Source organism: Corvus cornix, chromosome 22 (genome assembly GCF_000738735.6).
Source record: "Corvus cornix cornix isolate S_Up_H32 chromosome 22, ASM73873v5, whole genome shotgun sequence".
In the NCBI taxonomy this organism is placed as follows: Eukaryota; Metazoa; Chordata; class Aves; order Passeriformes; family Corvidae; genus Corvus; species Corvus cornix.
Genome location: NC_046351.1, coordinates 1,544,179 through 1,556,068, shown reverse-complemented (window position 1 = coordinate 1,556,068; position 11,890 = coordinate 1,544,179). Strand labels below are relative to the sequence as shown.

General features: G+C 66.1%; 1 protein-coding gene across 1 annotated transcript in view; it reads right to left on the bottom strand.

Moving 5' to 3' along the window:
• Nucleotides 1-4,088, bottom strand: part of LOC120411130 — a 16,305-nt gene extending 12,217 nt beyond the window's left edge. Inside the window, 13 exon segments of the mRNA XM_039564153.1 lie at nucleotides 324-595; nucleotides 673-782; nucleotides 866-1,018; nucleotides 1,096-1,152; nucleotides 1,255-1,293; nucleotides 1,296-1,328; nucleotides 1,331-1,361; nucleotides 1,454-1,498; nucleotides 1,796-1,951; nucleotides 2,121-2,195; nucleotides 2,797-2,853; nucleotides 3,087-3,150; nucleotides 3,930-4,088. Of these exon segments, the coding sequence (XP_039420087.1) occupies nucleotides 324-595; nucleotides 673-782; nucleotides 866-1,018; nucleotides 1,096-1,152; nucleotides 1,255-1,293; nucleotides 1,296-1,328; nucleotides 1,331-1,361; nucleotides 1,454-1,498; nucleotides 1,796-1,951; nucleotides 2,121-2,195; nucleotides 2,797-2,814 (989 nt within the window). The 5' untranslated portion in view covers nucleotides 2,815-2,853; nucleotides 3,087-3,150; nucleotides 3,930-4,088.
• Nucleotides 4,089-11,890: the final 7,802 nt, after the last annotated feature.

The following is an 11,890-nucleotide window of genomic DNA, read 5'->3' as shown; positions in this document are numbered from 1 at the left end:
TAGGATTTGGGAGGTACAGGGGGGATTTGGAGGTACAGGGGGGATTTGGGGTACAGGCGGGATTTGGGGGTACAGGCGGGATTTGGCAGGTGCAGGTGGATTTAGGGGTACAGGCGGGATTTGGGGGTGCAGGCGGGATTTGGGGGGTACAGGTGGGATTTGGGGGTCCAGGTGGGATTTGGGGGTACAGGCAGGATTTGGGAGGTGCAGGGGGATTTGGGGGTACAGGCAGGATTTGTGGGGTACTGGTGGGATTTGGGAGATGCAGGCGGGGTTTGGGGGTGCAGGGGGATTTGGGGGTACAGGCAGGATTTGGGAGGTACAGGGGGGATTTGGGGTGCAGGCGGGATTTGGGGGTACTGGCAGGATTTGGGAGGTGCAGGCGGGATTTGGGAGGTGCAGGCGGGATTTGGGGGGTGCAGGTGGGGTACAGGCAGCCAGAGGTGAGGAGGGGAAGGGCCAGGATGCAGGGAGAACAATCCCACTCACACGTGTGGAAGGGCGTCCGGTCCGGCAGCGAGCGAGTTTTTCTCCGGATCGGGAGCGACTTCTCCATCTCCTCCTTCAGGATCAGCTTCCCGAGGTTGGAGGTGACCTGGGGACGAAGGGACAGGGATTGGGATCGGTGCCAGAGCATCCCCAGCCCCTCACAAGGTGCCACCCGCCCCTGACCTTGCTCAGCTCCTGCCGCTGGAGCTCCCGCAGGTTCTTCATCTCCTCCGTGAGATCCTCCTCCTCCTCCTCCCCCCTCTTGGACGCCATCCGCCTCCTCCACTCCGTCTCTGCGGGAAAAGTGGGGAGGTTCCACTCATTCCCAGCCCTCCCTGGGGTCTCCAGGAGGGAAAACCCCGCTGTTCCCACCTACCCACGACGGCCAGGGACGGGGGGCACGGCCAGTAGTCGGTCTCGATCTTGGCGGGCTGGTTGGGATCCGGGGGCTGCGCCGCCGGGAATTTGGAGGATTCGATGATCAAGTCCTCTATGAGATGCTTCCCGTGGTGGGCGCTGGAATGGTGGTCTGGGGGGCACAGGGAGGGTAAGGCAGCATCCCGGGATACCCCGTCCCGTGGGATACACCCCTCCCACCCCACTCACCTTTCTGCCGGTAGATCGGGGGCTTCTTGTAGATGTTGAGCTCTGTCGTGTCGGTCTCTGGAAGGAAAAAAGGATTTGGGGTTGGGAATGGGAATGGGATTGGGAAGAGGCTCCGGGACCATCTGGATGGGTCAGTTTGGGGTGCCAGGGGGGTGTTACCGGGTCGGTGGAAGTGCTGGACGCTGCTGCGGGTCGGGCAGTGCCCTGGCGTGACGGGGGCAGCGGGGTGCTGCTGGGGGCCGGCTCTCCAGCCACTCCCGGATGACCTGCGGGAAAACGGGATCGGGGATCAGCGAGACCCCTCCCCAGTTCAGCATCGCCCCCTCCTTCCCGCAGTCCCAGCGGTGCCGGTACTCACCTCTGGAGACGGAGGAGGAGACATGGATTTGGGAGACAGGGAGCGCTGCAGGAGGCAAGAATTCCATGAATTTTAATAGTTTGTAATGAATTTTAATGCTTTTAATAACTTTCACGAGCTTTTATGGATTTTTATGAATTTTTATGAATTTTAATGAATTTTTATGTCTTTTTATGACTTTTTATGAATTTTTATGATTTTTCTAATTTTTATTAATTTTTATTAATTTTTCGTGCATTTTAAGTATTTTTACGCTGGAGTTTTATTCCAGCAGCCCCAGCTCTGTGACCCTTTTATCCAGGTGGGATTCTCCCACAAAACCACTCAGGGAATTCCCCTCACCTCCCGGCTCCGGGGCAGCTCCACGTGCTCCATGAGCGAGTAGGTGAAATGGGGCTCGTAGATCATCAGGTCCGGGCGTTCGATGTCCAGGATCGCTTTGTCCTTAGGGATGGCAGCCAGATCCTTGTACCCCAGGACCTCGTTGTCCATTTTGGCCTGGAAGGAAGGGAAAACGCCTTAATTCGGAGTGCAGGAAGGGAATTTTTGGGAATGGGGAGAGTTCACATCATCTGTGGCCCTGCCTGGGAGATGGAGAGGGTTTGGGGGCCACATCCCGAGCCCATGGATTTAGGGATGCGGTGAGAAGATGGGAATGACTCCTTACCACGATGCTGGAGGGAGATCCAGGAACGCTGGATCCGCGGGAAGAACAGACGCTCCCAGGGGAGGTCAGTGGCTGCTGGACGGAAAACGGGAGATTTGAGCCCAGGGAGGGGCTCTGGGGTGTGGTCGAGGCGTCGCAGAGGGGCCCAGGGACACCCCTGTGCCCACGAACCCCGGATTCCTTGGGGGTGGGGGATTTCTGGTGGGCACTGGGCGGGCAGGGGACAGCGGGAGGTGGCGGCGGCTTGGCCAGGACACGCTGCCACCAGAGGGTGCTGCCAGCCTGGGCTGGAGGAGGAGGAGGAGGAGGAAGGCAGGGCCCTGCTAACAGCAGCTCATGACTGCCCCTGTCCTTGGCCACCCGTGTGCCCTCCCTGCTCCCCGTTCTCCACCACAGTGCCAGCACCTCCAGCACCCTTCCCGGACCCCCAGAACCCTCCCCTGTACCCCCAGCACCCTCTCTGGACCTCCAGAACCTTCCCTGGACCGCCAGTACCCTGTTCTGTACCTCCAGAACTTTTCCCGGACCCGCAGCACCCTCTTCTGTACCCCAGCACCTTGTTCTGTACCCCCAGAAACCTCCCCTGAACCCCAGCACCCTGTCCAGACCCCCAGAACCCTTCCCGGACCCCCGGAACCCTTCCCGGACCCCAGAACCCTTCCCATGCCCCCCATACCTTCTGCAGTCTTTCCATTCAGCTGTGGGCTGGCGGGGTTGTGTCAGTCACAGGGTCCTGTGGGGACAGCGGGGGGCTCGGGCACTGCCAGGGTGGGCACAGAGCGACCCCCGGGCTGGGGGTTCCATCTCCCACCGCCCTCCTGCCACGGGGCCGAGCCCTACACCCCCAAACCGGGCCCTAAAGTGGCACGAGGCTGGCACTTGCCCAAATATTGCTGTGCTGGCAGCAGGACAGGCGTGCCAGGAGATGCCCCCAGTCAGGGCACGGGCGTGGGGCACCCCACTCACCGCTGCCTCTGTGCCTCCACATCCCTCTGGGCGCCGACACCGCGCTGGGGCTCGGGTGTTCCCTCTGCAAGGGACAGAGAGAGGCGACGGTGACCCGCAGGCTGATGAAGCCACCCCTTGTGAAAGTAGGGCTTTTCCCCCGTGCCTGCTGCGTGTCCCCTGCCCGTGCCCGGTGGCTGCTGACGGTGCTGGCAAGCGGAGCAGCGGCAGTGACGCCCTTTTGTCCCGCGGCCTCGAGAAGGCTCCAGCGGCTGCGGATCGGGCGTTGCTGCGCTCAGCCCCCCACAGCCCCCGGGCCCCGGCCCTGGCCGCGCTCTAAACCCACAATGCCACACACAAAGGGGAAAATTCCCCATTCTCCTCAAAACTTCTCCTTTCACAGGGGAGGGAGTTGGGAAAGCCTCGTGAGAGCCGGGCAGTGACAGCGACAGCAGCGCGGGGACCTCCGGCCTTGACCCCAAGCCTGCAGCCTGGGCACGGGGGTGAGGGGGTGGCACCGCCTTTGGGAACCCCGATCCTGCTGCCCCACAGCCCCGCGGCTCCCAGGAAGCGCAGAGCCCATTCCCATGGGATGCAGAGATGGAGCCGGACCAGATCTGAGAAATCCCGGAGCATCCTCCGGCAGCCAGGGAGGAGCGGGATGAGGGAGCTCTGCCGGCAGATCTCCTGAGACCCCCCTGCCACGAATAACCCCCAGATTTGTCACTGGGAGGGGGCTTTAGCCCGATGATCCCCATCCCCAGCACCTCCCCGCCCTCCCCAGGGATCCAGGACCGGTGGGATGGGCACTCCCGGCTCGGCACAAGGGCGGCATTGTCCGGGCGGGCACATCCATGAGCTCACACTTTCCAGTGCCGGAGCCAGCGTTGCCCCCCGCCTCCGGTCGCGCTCCAGGGCGCTCGGGACACCGGCGGGGACGCGGTGGCAGCGAGCAGATGGAGGCGATGGCGGAGAACGGGAGCGGAGGGAGCGGCGGGAGGGTGGGTGCGGGGCCGGGTGGATGCGGACGCCGGAGGGGAAGGAAAACAAACGCGAGCCGGGGGTGCGGAGAGACGCCACAAAACTGGCGAGGGGTGCTAGGGCTGCACAAGCACCTCGGTCACGGTCCCCCCCCCCGCCCTCCCCGCGCTCCGGGGGACGCGGGACAGCTTATCAGGCGCAGGCAGGGAGCCACCGCCCCGATGGCAGCCGCGTTCCCCATGGCAACCTCCAATCTCCCCGCGGATCCGCTGCCAGGTCCCCCGCGTGTCCCGAGATAAGGGACACTCGGCGTGTTTGGGATTTTCCTGGCCAGGAGGGCGAGGGGGAGAGGGGACAGGACGGGGAACACAGCGTGTCCCCCTCCCAGGGCGATGCTGAGAGGACCCACGAGAGAGCTGGGCAGGGAGCATGGAAAAATGGGAGAGATGGAGGAAGGCTGGATGGATGGATGGATGGATGGACGGACGGACAGGACACGTTCCGGCGGGGCTCACCGGGATGGAGGGGTGCGGGTCCCCCCCGTGCCGGGGGAGCCGTGGCCGGGGCTGTGCTGCCGCGGGAAGAGGCCGGTTCCCTCCTCCCCACCCCGAGGAAATCCGGATTTGACTTTTCGCAGCCGCCAAAGCCATCAGTGCCCGGCTTCGGGCCAGGGGCCAGGCCGTGAGAACCTCCCCACCGCCCGGGGGGAGAGGGCGGGGACCCCCAGCCTTCCTCCCATCGCCCTCCTCCTCACCCTCACTTCCCTGCCCGTGCCACCGTGCGGGGCCCGGGTACCCGAATTGTGCCGCGGCTGTCGCGGCTCGCAGCCATCAGCGAAAGGCGGGGGACACCCGAGGTCACAAGTTCCCTGAACAGACGGTTCCCGCCAGCCCTGGGAACGGTGTCCGGTGCTTCCCAGCCCAGCCCAACCCCGGCCTCCTCCTCCTCCCGCTCCTCCTCCCACCACAACCTCCAAACAAACACAGCGCAGGCGAGGCCCGAAGCATCCTCCCGCTCACCGGGGAAACCGAGGCACCGCCACACGCGGGGCCCCACCGGCAACTTGATCGCGACAGGGACGAGCCACGGGGAGCACGTGGGTCCCCGACCCGTGGCTCGCCGGTGTCCGGTTCCTCCTTTGTCCTGATTCTCCCTTTCCCGTCCCCGCCGGGGCATCTCCCGCCAGCGGGGGCGACCCCGTGGCTATTGACAGCCCATCGCTTCCGCTGCATCCTGCGCGGGGACCTCCGTGGCCTTAAAAGCCACCAGCTGCCAGCCCCGGGCGTTTTTCCATGGCTCGGATGGAGGGCGCATCCTGCCGCGAGCACGGGGACGCTCCGTGCCTCAGTTTCCCCGGATGGAAGGTGGAGGGGGGGGGGGTGAAGTAGCAACAACCCGCCCACCCCACCGCGGAGCGGATGGCGATGAAGGAGGCATTTCCACCTCCTCGGTTCCTCCCATCCGTGGAATCTGGGCCAGCGCAGCTGCTCCCCAGCCCTGCCGGGAGGCTCCGGGCCCCGCAGGTTTAGAGAGGGGGGACACGTGGCCTGAACCCCAAAGCTCCGGCAGTGGGGAGGGGGGGCTAGTCCGTGCCCGGCCCCCTGGGCCGATGGCCACGCCGCAGCCCGCTTTGGGCCGCGCCTCACGTGGCTCGTAATCTGGGATTAAAGTGGGATTAGCCTGCTCATCCCGCACGCGGAGGGACCCGCTGGGGGTGTGTGCGGAGGCCGCGCCCTCCGGGGCTCCCGCTGGGGGTCTGGGGGTGCCCCCGCGCCCCAAAGACCCCCCCCCCCCCGGTCCTGCCAGCTCTGGGATCAGCCCCATGGCATGCCCAGCGTTGGGTACCTCGGGGTGGGGGGGGGCCTGGACACCCCAATACCGTGCATGGGGTCACCACAGCGAGGCACCCACCTGGCAGGACAGCGGGGATGTGGCCGCGGGGTCCCGAGGTGGCAGGTCGTGGCCCAGGTTTTCCTGGGAGAAGCTGGAATTAGCCCAGCCTGGCCACCCACCCCGCACACCCACAGCCAGGAGCTGATCCTCCCCCCGCCCCGAGATGGCTCCATCCGTGGCCAAGAGATGGGGGGGGTCGCGCTTTGCACCCCAAATTCTCCCCCCAAACCGCTCCCCGATGCTCCATGGCGGTGGGGTGACAGGAATTTGGCCCCTCGGTTCTTTGCCAGGGGGGTTGGATGCGACCAGGGGTGCTCCAAAATCCCCGGGTCCACGGCAAAACCGCGACCACCACGGGCCCGGGAGCATCAAACCCTTCAAGGGGGGTGGGATTGGGGGGTGCCCTCCCAGCAACAGCGCTGAGACCCCACAAACTCACTCCTCGAGTGGGGCTGGGAAGGGCTGGGCTGTCCCGGCCTCCTCCCTTGGGGTACGCGGTGCCCATGGCAATGTCCCCAGGGAGGGGGGACAGCGGTGTCCCGGGGGGCCGCGGGGTGCTGGGAGCGCTGTGGTGCCGCGGAGGGGGGGGGGGGTTCGGGGAGGGGTCAGCGATGGAGCCCCGTGTCCCCGCGTTCCCCCCTCGGGTCCCCGCCCTTCCCATCCCCCCGGCCCCCCAGCAAGGGCAGCACCCCGGGGAATGGGGACAAGGTGGGAGCAAAATGCGGGGCTCCCCGAGCCCCCTCAGCTCCCCGCGAGAGCGGCGGCACCGAAAAGCGACGGCAAAGCCAAGAGCGGCCGCCACGAACCGTCCCCCCCGCACCCCCCCGGCGGCCTGTCCGCCTCCCGTGTCCCCCCGCCGCGTCCCCGTCCCTCCCGAGCCGCGCGGCCGCGCACTCACCTAAGGACGGGGACACCGCATCCCTGCGGCCGCGGGGGGCTGCCGGGGGGATGCCCTGGGCTCGTTCAGCTCGCCCGGCGGCCACCGACTCGCGCGTGGGCTCCCGGGGCTGCGGCGGCTGCGGCTCATCCGAGAGCGTGACAGCGGGGCGCGGGCGGGCGAGCGGGCGGGCGAGCGGGCGAGCGAGCGAGCGAGCCTATCTCCCCCGCCAGCCCCGCCGCCCGCCGCCCGATAACCGCGGCTGGGCGGGCGTGCGGGGGAGGCTGCGTGGGAGGGTGGGTGGGAGGGTGGAGGAGTGCGTGGCTGCCCGGGGGGGGTGGCAGCGTGGGTTCGCCTGTCCCCACCTCGCTGCTGGCTCAGTCCCTTTCCCAACAAGAGGAGAATTAGCCGGCATCATGACGAAGCAGTATTGGCTCCCGCTCCTCCCGCTTCCCCGGCACAAAGAGGGAGGAAAACAGGGATAACCCGGCCTGCGCCGCTGCCAGGGACAGCCTGGACCCCAGCACCTTCCCCAGCCCCCGCTGGACTCTGGGCGCGGCCACCCCCGCTCCCCCCGCAGCCCCTCGCAGGGATTTTGGCACCCCCAGCCCCTCTCTGGGGGAGGGGTGAGCACTCACGGGGCTGCGGCAGCCTGGGGTGAGGGAGGGGGGATGGCACCTCCCGCCCAAGCCGACTCCCAGGCTGGGTTTGGGGGTGCTGCGCCACCCCCCGCTGCCCTGGGAGGGGAAATCCAGCGGGAATTTTTACCCGCAGGACCAGCGCAGCCCAGTGAGGGCTGGGACGAGCTGGGAATCTGCCAAAATCAGCGCTGGGCTCTGGCAGGGACAGATGTCCCCCCACCCCAAGCCCCCCGCGCCTTGGGGGTCGCGGTCCAGCCCCTGTCCGTGGGAAGAGCCCACAGGTCTGGGAAGCACGGCCGGGCTGGGGCAGGGCAGGGAGGCTGCGGCCGCCTCCATCCCTCTGGAGCCGCTCGGAACGTGATCCCGGCCTCCGGCACGGGAGCGGAGCCGCGGCCGGACCCCGCCGGGGGCGGCGGGGCTGCGTTGGTGCCGCAGCGCTGGGATCCGGAGTCTATTCCCGGCTCTGTGTGGGAGAGCTGCCTGGTGACAGCAGCTCCCTTTCTGGGGCTCCTCCTCGCTGCTTCTGCTCTTTGCTGCCTCAGTTTCCCCCTCCCGCTCAGGAAAGGGCTGCTGGACCCCCCTGGATGCACATCTAGGGGGGTGCGGGCTCAGGGATGCACATCTGGAGGGCGGGATGGACACTCAGGGGGAGGCTCAGCCTGGGCTGCGAGTCCGGGGATGGACACCCGGGTGCACATCTGGGAGGAAACACCCCCGGGGATGCACATCTGGGGGATACAGGCCCAGCGGTGAACATCTGGCGGGGATACACCCCCAGGGGAATCGCACTCGTGTCCTTTAACGCCAGGGCCAGCCTGGCTCTCCGGACCAGGAGCATCCCGGCCTCGGCTCCGAGCTGCTGCCGTCCCCCCGCGCTGTGAGGGGGGTCCGCCGGCCCCAGCCGCCCCCCGGGGCCGTGCCCATGAATAATCGAGGCTGCGGCCGCCTCCCCCTCGCCACTAACCCAGTTTCTCAAGCATGAAGACGATCGCAGCGGCTGCTCGGCGGCTGCCACCTGCGCCCGGGGGCTGCTCGGGCGCCTGACCCGGCCGTGGCACCCGCCGGGGCTCGGCCTCCCAGCCCAGCACCCCACGGGGACGGCGGGAGGAGTTTGGGGACGCCCCGATCCGGCTCCATCCCGCACCACGCGCCAGCTCATGCACCCACCCCAAAGCCGAGCCCGGCCACGCTCCCCAGAGCTCCCCGTCCCCGCTGGGTCACCCCTTGTCCCGGCGGTGCCCTTCACAGCCGGGCCCAGCGCACGGGGGTGCCCGGGGCGGGGCCCGGGTGTGGGGCAGGGGGATCAGGCCCTACCTTCACGGGAGCCCATGGCCCGCCGCAGGCAGGGCTGCCTGTCCGCCGGGAGCCATCCCGCGCCGAGCATCCCCCCCTGCGCCGCACGCGCGTTGCCACAGCGACCGCCTCCCGCCGCAGCCCCGGGATGGAGCGCGGAGGATGTGCAGGAGCGGCCCTCGGGCTCGCCGGGAGGTGGAGGGTGGGCAGGAGCGGCCCCTGGGCTCTGCGAGGGATGGAGGGTGGGCAGGAGCATCCTTCGGCCTCACTGAGAGATGGAGGAAGCGCAGGAGCATCCTTTGGCTTCAGTGAGGGATGGAGGGTGGGCAGGAGCAGCCTCTGGCCTTGCCAAGGGATGGAGGATATGGAGGAGCAGCCTTCGGCCTCACTGAGGGATTGAGGATGTGCAGGACAATCCTCTGGAGCCACTGAGGGATTGAGGATGTGCAGGAGCATCCCTCGGCCTCCCCACCCTGCGGGATGTGGCCAAGGAACATCCCCACATTCCCAGGGGGACAGGACACAACCCCTGCGTCCCTCTGCGCAGCATCTGCCTGACCCCAAACCGCCCTCACCGCCTCCCTGCAGGGCCCTGGGGTTTGCTGGAGCAACACCCAGAGGAGCCCGGTGACCTCCACCCTGCGAGGGGCGGCCTGGACACTCCCCACGCCCCAGGGGACACCAGTCCTGTCACCCCAGTGCCACCCCCAGCCCAGCTCATGGGACACCTCTGGCGTGGCTGGGACCCTGGGGAGGGCAAGGACTGCAGGGATTGGGATGGCAGCGGGGTGGGGGCTGGCACCCACCACCTCTGCAGCCAGGGGGGCTCTGGGGAGGTGCCCTCAGTGGCCTCATGGCCCCTCGGAACCCCCAGGGCATCCCCAGCCCCTGGAGCACCCCCAACTCCCGGGCCATCCCCGACCCCCTGAGCGTCCCCAGCCCCCAGAGCATTCCCAGCTCCTGGAACATCCCCAGCCCCTGGGAGAGCAAAGCCTTGGGAAAGGCTGGGACGAGACACCCTCCAGTGCACTTTCTGCACAGAGGACATTCCTGTCCCCACCTCCGTCCCCGCCCCAGGTCTCACCTCAAAAAACAAGAAAGAAGCCGTGTGAGGGGTTTTTTTTTTCTCTCCTTCTCCAGCCATAATTAAAAAGGACTCACCCTTCCGAGCCCTTTCTATCCCGGGAGGTCGAGAAGAAAGAGAGGGGAGGAAGGGGAAAAACCCTGAAAGAAAAGAGAGGAAGGGCTTGGGAAGGAGAAGAGAAAAAAAAAAAGGGACGGGGGAAAAATTAAAGCGGAGATTACACAAAGGGAACTCCTCTACCTTTGAAGCTTTGGCTAAATTGGGGAGGGGGCGGCGGGGGCAGGGAGGGTCCAGACCCAGCCGGCTCCTTTCTCAAAGCCTTCTCCTTTCAAGAATGTCTCGAATTCCTGCAGGAACAAGGAGCCGGGGCTGTGGGGCCGAAGGAAACGGAGGGGAAAAATAAAATCACCGTGGCGCTCGGCTAATTCCGGCCGCCACACCTGGGCAGCGGCGCCGGGCGCATTGTTCGGCCCTAATTGCTGGGTGTTGCATTTCCCTTCTGCTTTAAAGCTTCATTTAACTCAAACTGTTATAATTTTCTCCCCACAGCCCTCCCCAGCCGTGCTGGCGGGGCTTTGTAGGGGCTGGGGGAGCCCCGAACCGGGGATTATGTCCCCCCCAGGGTCCGGCTGCCACCGCCCAGGGTATTGTCACAGGGGAAGGCGGTTCTGGGGAGGGGGGAACAGCAGCGGGGTCGGGGGGCGGCGGGGCTGGTGGCCCTAAAAGGGAGAAGAGGGGGGATCGTGATGGTGGAGGCTGAGGGTGGTGGGATTTGGGGGGAACAGGGGGTACCAGAGTGTTGCCCTGAGTGTGGAGAACAGGGGGTAGCGCCCTGGGTGCCACTCCAAGGGTGATGCCAGGTGAAGGAACAGTGGGGACCAGGACAATGCTCCAGGGGGGAGCTTTGGGTGCCACAGTGGGTACCAGGCTGAGGGTGATGTCCTGGGGTGGGGACAGGCAGGGGGTACCACACTGGTGCCACTCTGAGGGCTATGGCCTGGGAGTCTCTGCAGTGGGTACCAGCTCTGGGTGAGCCTGGGTGGGGAGAAGAGCAGGAAGCCCACCGAGGGTGATGTTCTGCGGGGTAAAACAGCGGGTACAGTGATGGGAGCCATGCTGGGGGTGATGCCCGATGGGGGAACAGTGGGTGCCCCTCTGGGGGTGATGCCCTGGGCACCAGGGCGCAGCAGCCACCCCCAGGACACAAGCTGAGGGACACAGACAGTGATGGTAGCCCAGGGTGGCCCCAGCAGCAGCCACCGTCATCCTCCTGCTTCTGTCCCCAGGCACGAGGTGGTGGCACAGGGCACCCTGTGCTGGGTCCCCCCATCCCCAATAGGGACACAGCAGTGGCAAAGCCTTGGCACAGGAAGGAAAACAGCCCCAGGCCCCAGAGTTTGGACACTCACTTTTATTTCCTCGGGGTTTCCTCCTTTACACCAGGAAACTCCCAAGTCTAAAGGTTTAGGCCTAAAACTGACTCATAAACAACAGAATTGGTCAAAACACACAAAGTAGGAGCAGTAGCAAAGTAAAAATCACCTAAAGGCATCTTCCTCTTTGGCCTGGTGGGCACCCCAGGGTGTCCCTGTCCCACCCAGTGCCACCGGGAGAGGGCACGGACCTTCCCCTCCAATAAATAACGCGGGAGACGCCCACGGGGTGGGGAGACAAGGTCTGGCCCGGGGGCTGTGACCCAGAATCCCACCCCAGAGGGGACATCCCACACGTTCATGGCCGGTGCCATCCGTCCCTTGGCACCGAGAGCAGAGTCCATGGGGAGCGGGAGTGTGTCCGGGGGTGGTGGCACGGGGACAAGGCTCTGGGGGCTGACAAGGGCACAAAGGCACGGGGGCGGTGAAGGTGGATTCCACGGGATGCTCCAGGGATTCAGCCACCACTGACCACGCTCCGAGGTCCTGCTCCTCCTGAGGGGAGTGGACAAAGGCACTGGACCACCACAGAATGGCCAGGGGTTAGCACCCCACTGCCCATCCCCAAAGGGCTGAGCGAGGGAATGGACAAAGGCCCTGGACACCATGAGATGCTCCACGAA